Source organism: Taurulus bubalis (genome assembly GCF_910589615.1).
Source record: "Taurulus bubalis genome assembly, chromosome: 15".
Taxonomy (NCBI): domain Eukaryota; kingdom Metazoa; phylum Chordata; class Actinopteri; order Perciformes; family Cottidae; genus Taurulus; species Taurulus bubalis.
In genome coordinates this window covers 4,929,543-4,945,993 of record NC_136603.1, presented here as the reverse complement: position 1 = coordinate 4,945,993, position 16,451 = coordinate 4,929,543, and the positions used below count along the sequence as shown (strand labels likewise).

General features: G+C 41.0%; 2 protein-coding genes across 2 annotated transcripts in view; both read right to left on the bottom strand.

Moving 5' to 3' along the window:
• epsti1 (epithelial stromal interaction 1) overlaps nucleotides 1–6,085 on the bottom strand; it is a gene marked incomplete at its 5' end in the record, with an annotated part of 14,677 nt that extends 8,592 nt beyond the window's left edge. The window contains 6 exons of the mRNA XM_079230540.1: nucleotides 1,002–1,075; nucleotides 3,286–3,369; nucleotides 4,236–4,309; nucleotides 4,410–4,493; nucleotides 4,609–4,667; nucleotides 5,931–6,085. Coding sequence (XP_079086666.1) covers nucleotides 1,002–1,075; nucleotides 3,286–3,369; nucleotides 4,236–4,309; nucleotides 4,410–4,493; nucleotides 4,609–4,667; nucleotides 5,931–6,085 — 530 coding nt within the window. The remainder of the gene's footprint in view (nucleotides 1–1,001; nucleotides 1,076–3,285; nucleotides 3,370–4,235; nucleotides 4,310–4,409; nucleotides 4,494–4,608; nucleotides 4,668–5,930) is intronic.
• Nucleotides 6,086–7,408: 1,323 nt separating this feature from the next.
• On the bottom strand, nucleotides 7,409–14,751 carry idh1 (isocitrate dehydrogenase (NADP(+)) 1). The gene is made up of 9 exons (XM_079230865.1): nucleotides 14,702–14,751; nucleotides 13,546–13,676; nucleotides 11,409–11,700; nucleotides 10,751–10,853; nucleotides 10,214–10,391; nucleotides 9,966–10,117; nucleotides 9,643–9,783; nucleotides 9,383–9,545; nucleotides 7,409–8,426 (listed from the first exon to the last, which is right to left on the bottom strand). Exons 2-9 carry the CDS (start codon nucleotides 13,665–13,667, stop codon nucleotides 8,333–8,335), a joined length of 1,245 nt encoding a protein of 414 aa, XP_079086991.1. The 5' UTR covers nucleotides 13,668–13,676; nucleotides 14,702–14,751; the 3' UTR covers nucleotides 7,409–8,332.
• Between the last annotated feature and the right edge of the window lie 1,700 nt (nucleotides 14,752–16,451).

The following is a 16,451-nucleotide window of genomic DNA, read 5'->3' as shown; positions in this document are numbered from 1 at the left end:
TGTATAATTTCCTCTATGGCTCCAAAGGACCTGAAGTACTTTAATTGACATCACCAGGTACTTTGTATTAACGTAATAAACATACTAATGCCAATTAGATGGTAATCTAACTGAGAAATGAAGACGTGATCACATCTTTCTGACCTTTCCTCTAGCGCCACCAGCAGGTTTACAGGTGGCTTTGAGTGAAATGTTTCAATATGCATTGGAAGCATTGTCATGACATTTGTTTCACACGTTCATGTTGCCTCAGCTGTCATTTCTGTGTCGGGTAAAGTAGAAAATAACATCTGCTTAGTATAGGATGTAGTGGCAGATTGCAACCAACTGAATTTCCCACTGCTCACTCCTAGTCGGAGGACTATGGTGGCCATGTATAAAATGCAAAACCTTCTCTAGATCCAGTGTTTGGTTTGTCCCTTCTGGGCTGCTGTAGAAACATGGCGGTGCAACACGGCGGACTTCGAGAAGACGACCCGCTCTCTATGTAGCTATGAAGGAATATTATATTACATTACTGCGACACACTGGCCCTTTAGCATGCTAGCATGCTAGCCTGCTGACATTGAGCTCAAAGCTCTGCTGTGCAGCCTCTCAGAGCCACTAGCAGGGTGTAGACCCTTCGTCTTGTTTATTCTGTCTCTCGCAACTAACACAACTTTATGGAGGTGTCCCAAGAAAATGAGGTAGGAAAACAGGCTCTAAGACCGCTTCCAAGTTTGAAAAGGTAATCAGAGGTGAAGCTAATGTTGCCTGTCTTCATGCTTCCCCCTGAAATGCTATTTTTGCTTTGTCTGCCAACAAAAAGAAATTCAGAGATAATTATAGGTCATCAGGGGATCAGGCATCGGGCGCTTCCTCTGTAAAGGTTTGGATATTGTGACACCCGATGCTGCGTGGATCCAACGCAGAGCCAGAAAGAACACAACACGGCCCACAACACAACAGAATACTGCACAGTGACAGTGACGGGACCCGAGTTAACTTGATCCGGGGCTGACCTGGCGTGATCCTGCATGAACACCTCCCTCCTCCTCTGCTCCTCCTGACGCTTCTTCTCCTCCAGGCGCTCAGCCTGAAATGCATCACAGACAGCAGTCAGTCCACAGCACACAGTCGGATGCATGGCGTGCTGCCACCATGCACCAACGTGCAGTTACACATTCACTACATATGTATATATATGTGGTGTGGTATACAGGCTGCAATTACAGTGTTCTGTTGCACACTATTTACAGATGACATTGACATGTATACTTCATGAACAACTTGTGGCTTTTTTTTTTAAACCTTTTTAGCCTGTGGATAAACAATAAAAGCACAACATGCCAAGATAAGGTTCAATCATGTTCGAGTCAAAAGTCAAAGTCAAAAGATGTGGTATTTTTAAAAATATTTACGTAAACAAGATCGACAAGATCAAGCTTCTTAGAAAACATCTAAGTTATACTTTATGTGATATTTTGTAAGATGATGCGTCCCATTTTCTCAATCCCTTTGTCATATAGAGAAATGCAATTCCCTTTCCGTTCCCTGTAATTGCACTGCATTTGCTGGATGGAGACAAAAGTATTCGCCTCTGATTTATATCATTTTTGAGATCGTGTTCTGGCACCAGCGCCGCGAGCGGCCCGGCCGCGCCGGCTGTCACCGTGTGCGTTTACTGCCAATCAAATCAGAGAGGCAGGCCTTGCCCAGGAGCGGGGATGAGCTGTAGCATTCTCCGTTTTTGTGGTTTGAGCGCTTCATAATTTTCCACCCCTAAAAACCATCCCAAACCAAAGTGGGTCTGGATGGATGCTTGACCCAGAGGCGTGTTCCTGCAATAGACGAAAGAAGTGTCTGTTTCACATGTGTCTGTTCTTATTTGCTGGATTACCCGGTACATTCCTACGGCTTCATAGAGGTCAGGGCGCAAGCAGGACAAGCTCTGTGGAATACCGCTTTGGTCATGAGAATTAATGACCCTTCCATATAACTGTAGCACTCAATTAACCACTATTAGAGCGTACGCGGGGCCAGACGGTGGAGTGGAAAATGTCTGAGAGCAGAGAAACCCACGGGACCATTAACCAGGTGGCTCTGATGCCGGTGGGGTGTGTGAGGGGAGACTCTGCTCGGACTCGCGGCTACAGCTCAGGCGGATGCTTGACTCTACTGACATCTAGAGGCTAGGAATGATATTGTGTCTCACTGATGGAAGACAAACTAGTGCCACGCAGTGGGAGGGGGAAACATCTTCCTCCCACTACTCAAAAAAACCACTCCCAAAATGACCAACATTAATTTAAACAATGTGGTTGCGATGTGTTTATCACAGGATTCCCTAAGAATATGCTTGTTATGCACTCGGTGTCCACTTTATTAGGTACACCTGTACAATCTAATGCAAGTCATGAAGTCGACTTAAATTAATTAGCAGGTCGCCTGCAACTTTCAGTTCTTTTACATAGAGGTTGAAGACTTTTCTGTTTGGCGCTGCCTTTTTTTTAAAATTAAATAATAATTAAAAAAAAGAGATCCAGACTCTTGCTCAAATTCTTGCTCAAACGTGTTATTTGCCCTTTTTTGTTGAATAATTATAAAATTAATGATATTCAGACCCCTGCTCAAACTTGTTATTTGCTTCTTTTTTATTTCTTTTTTATAATTCTAAAACATATATATATTCAGACTTTTGCTCAAACTTATTTGCCTTTTTTTTTATTTATTTAATAATTGTTTAAAAAAAACATTATATTCAGACTCTTGCTCAAACTTTTTTGTTGCCCTCTTCAACAATTACAAGTAGGACTATCCATCACAGAAGAGGCCACAGAATATGACGCTTTCTGCTGAACTCATGGACCATAATGCATAAATGCAGCCACAGTCTGAGTAAGTGGTGCAACTCTTCACTGGAGAAACACCAACTATTGCAACTGCTATTGCTCTTTCCAGCTACTCTCGCAGCCCGGGGCTGAGTGCACAGCATTCCTGACATGGAACTCTGGGGTTTGTCAAGAAGCACTCTGGGAATTACAGGAAATCACCGCGCTGACTGAAATACAAACAGATTAGAAGGGTTGAGGCTTGCATCTCAAATAACTCCCCGAAGGGTGTTAAATATATACAATGTGTGAAATGTGTTTCCTCATGTTGTAATGATAAGTTCTGCGGTTGAAATCGAAACCGAAGAGGTGGCGACTGATTTAAAATTGTTTTATTATTGATGATAAATTAAACAAAGATTTTGTTTAAAGGCCAAAGAACATATCATTCTTGTTATTTTAATGTCGGTCTCACCTTCTCCCTCTGTTTATCTTTCATCTTCTGGTTCTCCTCCGCCTCCTCTTGTCTCCTCTTCCTGTCCATCGCTTCCTTTTTCAGCTTGAAACAACAACAAACACACACATATAATAATATTTATTTGCAATTCAGCCAATACACAAAAGAAAGAGGACACGTTATACCTCTGAAACATATTTACTGCATCTCTAAAATGGTGTTTTAAAATTAGGACTGGGATTCAGTCCGCCCCTCCGTCCCTCTTCAATCCTCCTTGTGGAGAGCATGTGTAAAAGTATATATTATAGGATGGTATTCATGGGTATGTTGTGCGGGTACGTATGTGGATGGAGATGGAGGTGTATATGTAGATGTGCATGTATATAAAGGTTAGCATTTATACTCGCTATAAGCTAAACTGTTGATACTAATATTACTGTTTTGATTATTTACTATTTATTTTATTTTATTATCTTGATTTAAATGTCAAGGATTGTTATGTTGTGTTAAAAATGCAAAATAAAAAGTAAAAAAAATGCATTAAAAATGTGCAATTAAAAAATTGCATTAAAAAAAAAAACTTTAATTTGATATAGCACTCAAAGATGCTTATATGGCTGAAATCTTCCATTATATCTTCCATTGTGTTCAGAATATTAGTCATTTTAAATTTCGAAAACAATATACATCATGATATTCCATTTTTTCTGGTTTTGTACACTCTAATGAGTTTTTTCTCATTAGATTAAGAACTTTAGTGCAAAATAATTATATTTTCTCAAAAAATTGTTGTTAGTGTGTGCTCGTTTTTAGAAATTTAGACAACGTTATTTACGCATTACATCTCGATGGATTTAATATAAGTGTGATATTCACAGACCAGGTAAGCGTGACTGAAATAAGCTATTTTAACGTGCGTGCTGTGAGGTGCATGTGAGCCGACTGAGCATCTAAATGTAATGAAGTACCCTCTTCTGCAGTTTGGAGCAGTCTGAGTCTGTCTGCTGCCGCTCCCTGGCTCCAGACAACGTAGCACTACCACCTGGATAAAGTAAACAGCGTATTGCCCCGTATCAGTCATGTGCAATAAGCATAACAGAGAATAACGTTTCTAAACGGTTGATGATGTGCTCGTGGTTTACCCAGCGTCTCTGGAGTCATGTGCACAGCGGGGACTCTGTTCGCTTCTCTCCATCGCTTAAAATCCTCCTCTTCTTTCTGAGCAACTGGAGCAACACAAAGCGCCATTACTTTAAACATTAAACATTAAAGAAACTTAAATTGTTGTATGAAGATGAAGACATGATGATGCAGGCAGGACGGATGAGAGCGTCAGCCTACTTCTCAGGTTCTCGTTTCTCCGAGACTCATTTGGTGGGAACACGGTGTAAACGCCTGCGCTGCAAGGAAGGAGACACAACACAGCTTGTTAGGGACTAAGCAAAACAAAGTAGACCGAATGCTTGGTTAATAATATGTTTTGTCTTGATTCTGATCAGATGTTTCTTGCTATAATCATATTTTGGTTCATTTCAAACTGTATTTGTGGGCCAAAGACTTGTTTGTGCAGAAAAACAAAGACATCAAAGTGTTTCTGTGACGTAAAAACGAAATGAAAACATGATAATTTAGGTATAAATCACCCTGCGAATTACTAAAAACAACCATAACCCAGCATTAATTAATAATGCTGGGTTATGGTTGTTTTTATCTGCTCAGGTTATTATGACACGAGCGATAAGTCCAAGTTTTTCAAACTCTTTTATACAAAGTATTCTGATGAACACAGTAAAATGGAACGAAATCACTAAGAAATGGAAACTTGACTTGAGTATTGGAGTCAATGTTTGTTACACATTCCACCACGCCATGGTTTTATGTTTCATATAAAAAGCTTCTTAACTCCACTACATTTGCATGACAGCCATAGTTACACCATTCTTAAAAGATAAAGATTGCACACAAAATATACACAATTAGTTTATAAAACGTGGCATTAAAATGATGCTTTCATAAGAAACAAAATAATCCAAGTAGCATTCTGTCTGCAACTGAGATAGGAAACTGAAAGTGAATATCTCCAAGCAGCTGTTGTGTATCACATCAACTTAACATTGCATTGCTGTTGCTTTGAAGTCATTAGTAATGTATCTTTTATTTCTAATAGAAGCCTTTTATTTTTCTAGCCCGTAATTAAATTATTCATGTATTTTCTTTGTTTATATTCAGGTACAACATAAAGCAGAAACAAACATATTTTGTGACATTTGTAACTAATGTGTTGTTATTTTGTGTTAAAACACTAAAAGACACAAAAAGGTCATTTCAGTTAGAGCCTATACGTGTGGTTCTTTGTGGCAACTCATATTTCCGGGAAACAGTGAAGGCGCCGTTTCACTCTCGAATCGTGAGTAACGAAAGTGAAAGTAAGCAGCAGCGCTATTATGTATTTATTATATTTAACTTTATTTTCTTCGGACATACGAGTCCATACAACAACAAAAATAAACACAACAACGACAATTCATATTATTATCCCATAATAAACGCGTTATTAATGAAATGTTACAGAGATAAGTTCAGCCTCGCGAGCGAACTGACCCCGTCTCTTTTGTGTGTCGTCATTATGAACCCAACGTGTCGTAACTATTGTGTTAACTCACTACTGCGGCTGTCTGTCCGCGGCCGGTGGGACCCCGCCGCCAGGTGCGTCTCTGCTCGGGTCCTCAGGTGTTTCTCCTCCAGGTGTTCCTGAGGTTGCGCCTCTGGAGTTGACGGAGTTCGGCGGTATTTTTGCGTCTCTTTGGTTGCGATCCATTATTATAGCGTCACCGTCCGGTTCACAGACACTGAGAGACTCACACAGGTAGTCGGACTGTCACTGAGGTCCTGTCGCTGTCATCGGATGTCCACAAGACGGGGTGGGAGGGAGGGAGGGCCCTGATGCAACAGCGACATCTACTGGTGACGTCATACTATAACAGTCATAGTTATAAGAGTCAATAACACGTGACAGCATGACATCATAAGTGTGCTTCTCAGCTGATCTTGTGTTTACTGTATTGCTACATAGACTACTCAATGCAAAGTGAATTATGTGATCTATAAGTTTTTATTTTTTTTAAACCTGCAGCTGCATCATTCCAAAGAGATAGTCATCCTGTGCAAGTGCTTTTTTATTTTTATTTTTGCTTTGTTTCAATCTTAATTTACTGTTAACCAGTAACATGCTGATATCTAATAGAATACATCAAATATCACAAGTGTTGCCTTTATTATAACAGCAAATTTATTAACACCAATTATTCAAATAACCCTTGTGGTTGCAGAGAAAAACTCGTTTTAGTTTGGGTATGCAATTTTCGCTAAAAAACGAGAAATAGGTTAAACTGTAGAGGACCCGTTACCTGCTTACATAATGCATTGCTGTGGAGTTATCATTGTACAGCAGAATATTCAGTACAAATTCATTCATATTTGATCACATTGTTTTGTAGTTTATGAAACAACGTCGCATCATTACCAAGTAACCATCTAAATAAATAAATACGTGGCTACGAAAACCTCGTGCCCACAAATATTGATGATTTAAACAAAGTTAAATGAGAGAATATGATTATTAATTAAAGTATCTGTTGAACAAAATAAATTATAGCAGGTTTGGGTCTTTTTTTACATTGTGATGCTGCGATTTGATTTATCTCATTAACGTCTAAAACTTAGGAGACGACAGAGAAAGACTTCTTTAAATATGATCACATTCTGTGACGTCCAATTATTTTATGACACTCAAGTCAATCAGCAACTATTTTGATAAGAAAAAAATTATTTAATATACTTTCCAGGTGGAAAATGCAAAGCATTTGCAGTTTCCTGCCTCTCAAATGTGAGGACGAGCTTCTTTTCTGTTTTTTATATTCGCGTAAACCGAATATTTTTGGCTTTTGGAAAGTCGGCCGGATAGAACAAGACGTCCGGAGACGACGCCTTCAGCTCCGAGATCACAAGATACAGACAATAAAAATAAAAAGTAATCACCAGATTGACCCGTAGTTGTTTCCAGACTTAAATGACCAACACAAAAGAAAAAGAATGACAAATATTTCTTCAAAAACTCATTTATTGTAAATTATATTCGGACTCAACAAACATAATATTGATTACAAACCAACAGACGTGATGAAGACCTTCTTGGCAGAACTGGATGGCCGCGCACACATGCACACACACACACACACACACACACACACACACACACACAGGAAGCACGAATAAATACACCTATTAAACAACTGACAAGTAACATTAATAAGAGAAGAAAATCTAAAAAAAAAGGAATGCATTGTATTCGTTTATAAGTTGTGTAAGAAAAGTCCTCAAAATGTAAATGCTCGAAATTAACAACGTCCATCCATTTACTATGCGTCTGGCGGTGCTCAACAGTAAAACACGGTGTGCACGGCCAACCCACGACCATGACGGGGGATCAAATTAGAAGCTGACGGAGCTCTCGCTGTGGTTTTCAGCAGGCACTAAAAACATAAAAAAAGCAGCTTGAGGTATTGTTAAAACATTGCGAGACAAAAGAGGACGACGAGAATCAACCGATGACTTTGACACAAAACTAATAAGGCAGTGAGGATCTGTCCCTAGGGTCCCTAGGGTGCCTCGGACAGATTCCATCCCCCGTCTGTTGCACAGATCACCAACAAATACTGACAACGCTCCCTTCAGGGGGCCTAGTGCAATGAGGGTAAACAAGGTCAGTCGAGTGTCTGCGTCATGCGGTTTCACCGTCACGAGTATGGCCGCTTACTGCTGATGGGTGACACCGGTCCGAGGCCTCCACCCTCCCTTTCCTCCCGGACAAGACCCGGCTCCATCACAGAGAATGACATGGTTTCATTTCAGTCTGTAGATCTCCCGGCACACACTCCTCCCTCCCTGCTCCAGCGTCAACTCCTGCTGTGTAGATGTCTCCGTGTGCATGCGTATGTGTGTGTGTGTGTGTGTGTGTGTGTGCGTTTCTCTGTCTGTGTTCAACAGCTGAGGCTGGGCGGTGAGATCACAGCTTGGGCGGGTTAGACATCTTAACCTTCAGGTTCTCCGCCAGCTTGTCCAGGAACTCGAAGGTGTTCAGGTAATCGGCGCGCTGCACTCTGCAAACGGAGAGAACGAGGAGGAGAGATTACGTTTACTTTGACGCTACTTTGGAGAGGTTCAGAGTTTCATTTGTCCATGCAGCACATCAGAGTCTTCAATCAAAAGAACTTGAGAGCTCACAGTGTGGACCAAGAGCAAGAAGATGGTTATTACAGAGTTATTGAGATGACCAAACTGACTTTAACGTCGACACAGTCACAGTTTTATTTACGAAGTGTTTATTTTGTTGGGTCAATGTTCCCCTCCAGACAGGTTTTAAATGTAAAAAATACTCTGCTATGATTCATATTTTGTTTAATGTGATTTCTGCACATAAAAAGTAAAAAAATAAAATCAGAAAAGCTGCTGGAGGCATATTAACTCTCTCTTATTGAGAAATTATGCATTTGTGAATATTTAAATATACGTTTGACCCTGAGGAGTCCGTTGTGCAAGTAAAGTCGCCGTCTTTTATTTGTTTATTAGCTTGTGTGCTTGTAGCCGACGCAGCATTAGTGGATGTAAAACAGACAATAATATCTCGTGGGATATTTCGTTAGATAATTGGAGGAAGCTCCAGGGTCTCGTTAAGATAAAAAAAAAAAAGCTTTGCTGTCAAAACTTTAACTCGGCTGATGTAAACTCTCGCTCTGTGCTGACGAAACCGCTGCAGAGAGTTCTCCTTAGACAGCGCTTGGATTTAGAGGAAATGGTTCGCCCAGGGTACGTTTGAATCTCTGATTTTAGAGCAGTGACACCAGCTAAAACCCCTTTCAGCAGAGGAACGTGACCACAGTAACACAAGTAAACTGAAGACGGTTTTAACAAAAACGGGTCATCTCGATTCTAAATGTAGATGTTTATGTACTTTCATAACATATTCATCTTGTGCACAAAAGAGGCATGTTCTACTTCGTCTAAGTGCCTGATGCTGAATGCTGCATACAGCGACACAGGACAAGAAGAGACTAACTTTGGCAGGGTTTTGATGCAGATGGCCAAATCCTTGGTCATGAAACCGGCCTCGATGGTCTCGATGCAAGTGGCCTCCAGCGCCTCAGAGAACACCCGCAGCTCTGTGTTGCTGTCCAGCTTGGCCCGGTGGAGCAGGCCCTGCGTCCACGCAAAGATGGAGGCTGTGAAGGAGACATATTATTACACACAATGCATGCGTTATAATTAGAGATTACAAGAAGGGAACCTGTTTTTTTTGGGTTAATGCTCTTTTTTTACCTATGGGATTGGTGGAGGTCTCCTTCCCTTGCTGGTGTTGTCTGTAGTGACGGGTCACGGTGCCGTGGGCGGCCTCAGACTCCACTGTGCGTCCATCAGGACAGATCAGCACACTGGTCATCATACCCAGGGAGCCGTAGCCTGAAACACAAAGACAACAGAACATTTTTCTTAAACAGAAAAAAAAAAGCTAAAATCAGCATTCGCAATCATTTTCCGTTTTGTTTATTCCGATGCAGTTTTGCCGGAGTTATAAGAAGAAGAGTTTCTACATATTTAAATCACAGAACTTGTGATGATGCGCGTGCGTCGTTCCGACCAACCTTGTGCCACCGAGTCCGACTGCACGTCTCCGTCGTAGTTCTTGCAGGCCCAAATGAAGCCTCCCTCGGACTTCATGGCCTGGGCCACCATGTCGTCTATCAGACGGTGCTCGTACCAGATGCCCTTGGCCTCGAACTTGCTACGGTATTCCCTGGACACACAAGAAGGCGGAGTTGGAAAATGTGTGTACTTGTGAAACAGAGAGAGAGAGAAAAAGAGAGTGTGCATGTGATTTAAAAGTCCGTACTTCTCGTAGATCTCCTGGAAGATGTCTTTGAAGCGGCCGTCGTACTTCTTCAGGATGGTGTTCTTGGTGCTGAGGTAGAGAGCCCAGCCTTTGGTCAGAGCCATCTGGAAGGAGCTGTGGGCAAAGTCCTTGATGGAGCTGTCCGTGTTGTACATCCCCATGGCAACGCCACCTGTGCCTGGACGGACACAAATAGACACATTGAGTACCGTGCGCCGTCCCGGTCGGATGGACATGCAGCGCAAGCAAACCAGGGATTTGTGCAGGTGTGCTCGGTCTGTCAGTTTGAAAGAATAAACGCTCTTTCAAACGTGACACGCGCTGACTCTGCCTTTCTAATCTATGTTCAGTTGGCTCAGTGGTTGGTGAACACAATGCTAAATGTGCTTCGTCATATTGACTGGCACTCCTTTACACATCCACAATATGGTATCTGACATTCTTTGCCGTGACTCTAAAAGTAAACTGTCCCAATCCCACAGGGCTTGTATCATCGGACCATTCACATGTGGTGCAGCGGGTCGGCTGTGTTCTTACCCTTAAACTCATGGATGACATATTTGACTGGCTCTCCGTCTGCGGGCGTGTAGGTCATCTCCACTTTGCCAGGCCCCGGCACCACAAAGTCTGTGGCCTTGTACTGTGAAAAATGAAGAAATACAAGCAATTAATACTACTACAACATTACTGTTTCTCCCCCCCCACACAGCTCTTAAGGAAGGGGCGAGCCCTGTCCCGTAAAATTGACCCTTCACCTGCACAACTCTGTGCAGAGAAGAGGACTGTTGACTCTGGCATGGTGCCAAGAGCTAACTTATGATCTCTATCTCTGGCGTTGTTTCAACTGGTTCAATCTTTAGACGCAGTACGTTACCGTCCAGAGCACGGCCGATGAAATATAATTATTGACCGAGTTTCTCCTGACAACCCGACAATGTTTTATATAACCTGAAGTCACAGAAGAGTTACACAGCAACCCAGCAGTCAGAGGTTTTGTGGTAACATTAGTGGTTTTGTCAGATAATCTCACATGGGTTGCTCCTTTCAGCAGTTGAACCGTATTTAAACTCAAAGCCATGTTTGGAGGTTTGATCTTACGCCAACATGCACTTTTCAATGTTTTGCATCGCAGAAACAAGTGTACATCAGACATCAACAGAGCAACGTGGCCATGCGACTCCTCGTGAACCAGTACCTGATCTCCGTGTGCGTGTCTGCCAATGATGATGGGCTTGATCCATCCGGGCACCAGGCGGGGGATGTTCTTGCAGAGGATGGCCTCCCTGAACACCGTGCCTCCCAGGATGTTGCGGATGGTGCCGTTGGGCGACCGCCACATCTGCTTCAGCTTGAACTCCTCCACGCGGTTCTCGTCCGGCGTGATGGTGGCGCACTTGATGCCCACGTTGTAACGCTGCACCGCCTCGGCCGCCTCGACCGTCACCCGGTCGTCCGTCGCGTCTCGGTTCTCCATGCCGAGGTCGTAGCTTTTACAGGAAGAGACGCAGAGAATAAGAGTTTGGATTATTAGTACCGGAGAGAAAGTATTTGCGATGGCCTGGAAATGTGGAAATTACTTTTTTTCAATACTTAGTTTCAGCCTCTCTTTATTCTACCAACACACCAAACTATGTATGCATGAGTGTTAATAAATAACCTGGACTCCTGTTTGTACAATATTGTCTAAGGTTAGACACGTTTCCTAATTAAAAGCTGGAACTATCTGATCAAAAAGGTTAATAAACAAACTTAATCTGCCAAATATCCACTAGCAGCTCCTATTACTTGACACTTTTTGATACTAAAGGCAACAGACATGATGTAGTCAGTCGTCCAAAAGATTCCTATGTGTGTGCCTTTAAGTATGAGAATATGTAGAGAGGTAAGGAGAAGATAAGGACCAGATTTATCATGGGATGCCATAAATCAAAGCACTCTGTTTCTAGAAGGACAGTGATTATCTCGGCTTCAGTTTCACAAACATCCTGGAGCACAACTAAGCACTAAGAGTGAACATACGCTCTGTTTTAGTCGGCTAGAAGCTAATCTGGGAATGTTACAGTACACTGGCTGCAATGTGCCACATGATCACTGTGTCAAAGGACATGACCGACATTAATAGGTAGTGAAAGTGTGTGAGCTTGAGGAACAACTCAACTTGCTGTTTTATTCACTCCACGTCTCGTCTAATTATAATTTCTTAGAAGAGCTGATCGAGTGTTGGCTTCAGGAATAGCCACTGGCCTGCTGCCCTCACTCTGTACTCCTTTACACGCCTTGTTACTCGCATGAGAGAGAAGGAGAAAACCAGTGAAGACAAAGGAAACAAGGAATCGATTGTGCAATGACGAAGGGGAAGGTCGCTCCACTCGTTACACTTGTGCAAGAGGAACCGAACAAACCAGTATGAACGTATTCTTCATGAGACGACTGGAATGAGCTCGGTGCTTATCGTTCCCCTCAAGCCCTCGCTGTCCCTGAAACCCGTTGGCATTGTTTAAAGCAGCCGTGAACTTTTACCCACTTTCTTCCTCCCATTCGCCTCGAAAGCCGGTACTAAGCCAAATCAAGAGGACTCTCAAAAAAAAAAAAAAGGATGAAAAGAGAGGCGGAAATAGAAAGCTTCAAGGAATGTTTCAGGTTTAACAAGTACATGGACATGTTGTTCAACCTGAAACAATTAGAAAACCTGAACTTGCTTTAATCTGAACACACACACACACACACACTTTTTATATATGCAATTGCTATCGATTTCTATCCAAAAAGGGTTTTTAAAGTTAAAAATGAGATTTGGAAATTTGACAAAATGTCCTGTCTCGACGCCAATTGGTCATTTTTTTGTTTTTCCAGTGGCGTGAATTCTGATAACCTTGCCTTTTGAGATATTTTCATACAAAAAGAGTATTTATGACACCATATTAAATCAATTATGCACTTCCAAAGCCTTCAGCACAATAAATCAGTAACTTTTTTTTTACGATGCGTTACAAGAAGTGAGGATTCTGTAATCACACCAATCTTAAACAGGGATGAGTCCAAAGGCCTGGCAATATAATCCCCACGAGGCAGCATGAAGATATGATTGGTTATGAGGGATGGCGACATTAGGGAATTGAACTTCACGAAAAGAAAAAAAAAGGTCCCACAAATAACACACAACTCTGAACAAAGTCCATGCAGGAGATAAGAGAATGCAGGAAGGTCAAATGAAGAAACAGATGCACCCATTAATAGAGAAAATGATTTAGGTCAACAAAACAAGCAAGTTATATTAGCTAGTTGATCCACAGCGCCCTCGATAACCTGTGGTCCCGCTGAGGCGTATTCACCTGTGCAGGTCGAGCTCCAGGTACGGGAAGATGAGTTTCTCCTTGATGAGCTCCCAGATGACCCGAGTCATCTCATCTCCCTGCATCTCCACCACAGAGCCTGCCTTGATCTTCGGAGACATCTTTGAGTCCTGTGGCACAAGGGATCAACACACAGACGTTTAAGATGATGATAAGAGAACTAAAGCAAAGAAGAGAGACAGAAACAGAGAGGACATGAGGATTTTAGTCGAGCGAAAATTACATATACTTTTGCTGTAAAACTGAATAACTTTCTTTTCAGTGAAATACTTTTTCTGGGATCATATAGTAAATTGTTAAGTGATAAGCTACAGGACCATCAAGCGTGTGTGTGGTTGTTTCTCTCTACTGCACACTCAATGAATGAACTCATTAAACACAGAAAGTAGGAGTGGTCAGACCAACACCTCAGCAGTTACCTGATATCCTCCATAATCCTCCTGAATTTGTGCCAAACAAAAAACCCTGCAGCATACAGTGAACCAACAAACTCCTTTATAGAATAATACGTGCCTGTCATCTTATTCTATTATTGACATAAATGTGCATACTTGTTTCTCCTGTCAATGTCGACTAGCAAACTTTACGGATGGTCCCTTGATTGTCGGTGTTTTACGACAGTTTCACCACTTATTTTGGGGTTAAATTACAGGAGCCTTTCGGGAAAGTTACATAACCCAGAAACCGGCTGACCCTCGCACGGTGGGGAGGGGAGGCAGCCAGCCGGTTACACGAAGAATGCAACTCGTTAACGTGACGGAACGTGCGGCTTTTGAGTTTTTTTTACAAATATAGGGCTACCAATGAATGACACGGGGGAAAAAAACACGAAAACAGGAAGGAGTTTGCTCAGACTATGGGCCTGGTTGGCCCTCTTAAAGAGAGGATACGTGCATACGACTTCATTTCTGTAAAGAACCAAACACTTGGATTTATGTTAAACCGTATTTACTCGAACAGGAAATACATTGTCGTCACATCAAAGGGTTTTCTAGCGCGACTGTAGCGAGAAAGTGTCTCGAGACAATGAGATAAAAGAGTCGAGCGGCACGTTAGGTTTCCCCACTGTCACGTCACGTGGCCACCACTTTATTCTGCGATACGCGGAGCTTCATTACATGTTACAGACGCATACCTTGTTGGGTTTAAAGGTCCACGGCGCAGTCACAGGCGGGTTGAGGAGGCGGAATGATGCCCTGACTGAGCTGGAAGTGGCTAAGGCTGATGGAGGTGCGGCAGGTACCCGGATCCAGAGCTCGCGAGATATTGGCCAATCGGAGAAGAGCGGAGAAAAAACGAACCACCAATCAGATAAGCCCACAAAGACGAAGGGGCGTGGATTGTATGGGAAGGGAGATGGGGCCTGCACATGTGGCTCACTGATTGGTCCGAGACATATTTCGCTTTTCCGGCACATAGACACACACACACATACTAGAATTAGAAATATATATATATATATATATATATATATATATATATATATATATATATATAGAAATATATATAAAATCATATTATTATTATTATATCATATATATATATATATATATATATATATATATATATATATATATATATATATATATATATATATATATATATATATATATATATATATGATATAATAATAATAATATGATTTTTTGGTAATACAAAATACATGCTGATTAAAGTTAAATAATATGTATATATGTTGTATATATGTTATATATACATATATATATATATGTTTTATATATATATATATACACATATATGTACACACACATATATATATATATATATATATATATATATATATATATATATATATATATATATATATATATACACATACATACATGTACAAAAACAACAACAAAAACAACAGCAACATTTGTCAACCATAATATTCACTTGAAGTTTCACTTGAAATACTTACTTAGAGAAATTCAAAAGACATCAGTATTTACTGCACTTTCTGTTGGGAACACAAAACAACATCTGTTTATTTTGTTATTCATCTGGTATTTCAGTGTACAGAGTTGTCTATATTGTGGTTCATTACCATTTCGTTTATTCTCAGAAGGCTATACTTTGGGGAATGTTTCGACTGGTTTCAGTGATTTTTCAGTCGACAGTTAATGAAGTGGAAAGTGGAGACCACTCCTTAATTAATGGCCACTCTGATACATGGCCAGATTAACCTGTTCTGGGGCCTCAGGGCAAAGATGTGCTGAGGGGCACTCGTTATCCCCCACCAGAAACTGGAAAGGGGCGTTTTGTCAATATTAAAAAAAAAACGCTTGTGGGATAATGATGTTCCACAGTCGCCAACAAACTAAACTCACAAAAGCAGTGAGATCCAAGGGGTTGATTTAGTCTGTCAATAAAAACATGAATAATTTGTGATTGCAAACCATCCAAAAAGGAACTCTGATGGGAAAAGTCCACAGAACCCCAATGCTGCAAAAGACGGTTTGAGTATGAAAAGTAAAAGTAGTAATTGAGAAGGAGAATGTCATTGTTTAATTAACATGTATGATGTTTCTGGATTGATATTATTGTTGCATTAATGTGCATGTTGCATATATGGATGTGTTTAACTCCTATATATTCTGGTATAGCTCAATCAACAGCAATGATAATATATAGAATCTATTAGACCTGAAAATATATAATGATAATGATTACCACTAGAGCCACTATGGAAGAGTGCAGCCTTATTATTAGTATTAATTTATTTATCAATTTTCCCTTTAATTTAATTTTGTTAGAATATTATTATTTTATATAATTATTAGCTATCTTTCCTATCTGATGTGTCTTGGTGATAAGAGGTGTTTATTGCAGGTTATGGTAATCAGAAGCACCGCCCTACTCCACTTTATGCTCCATTTGAG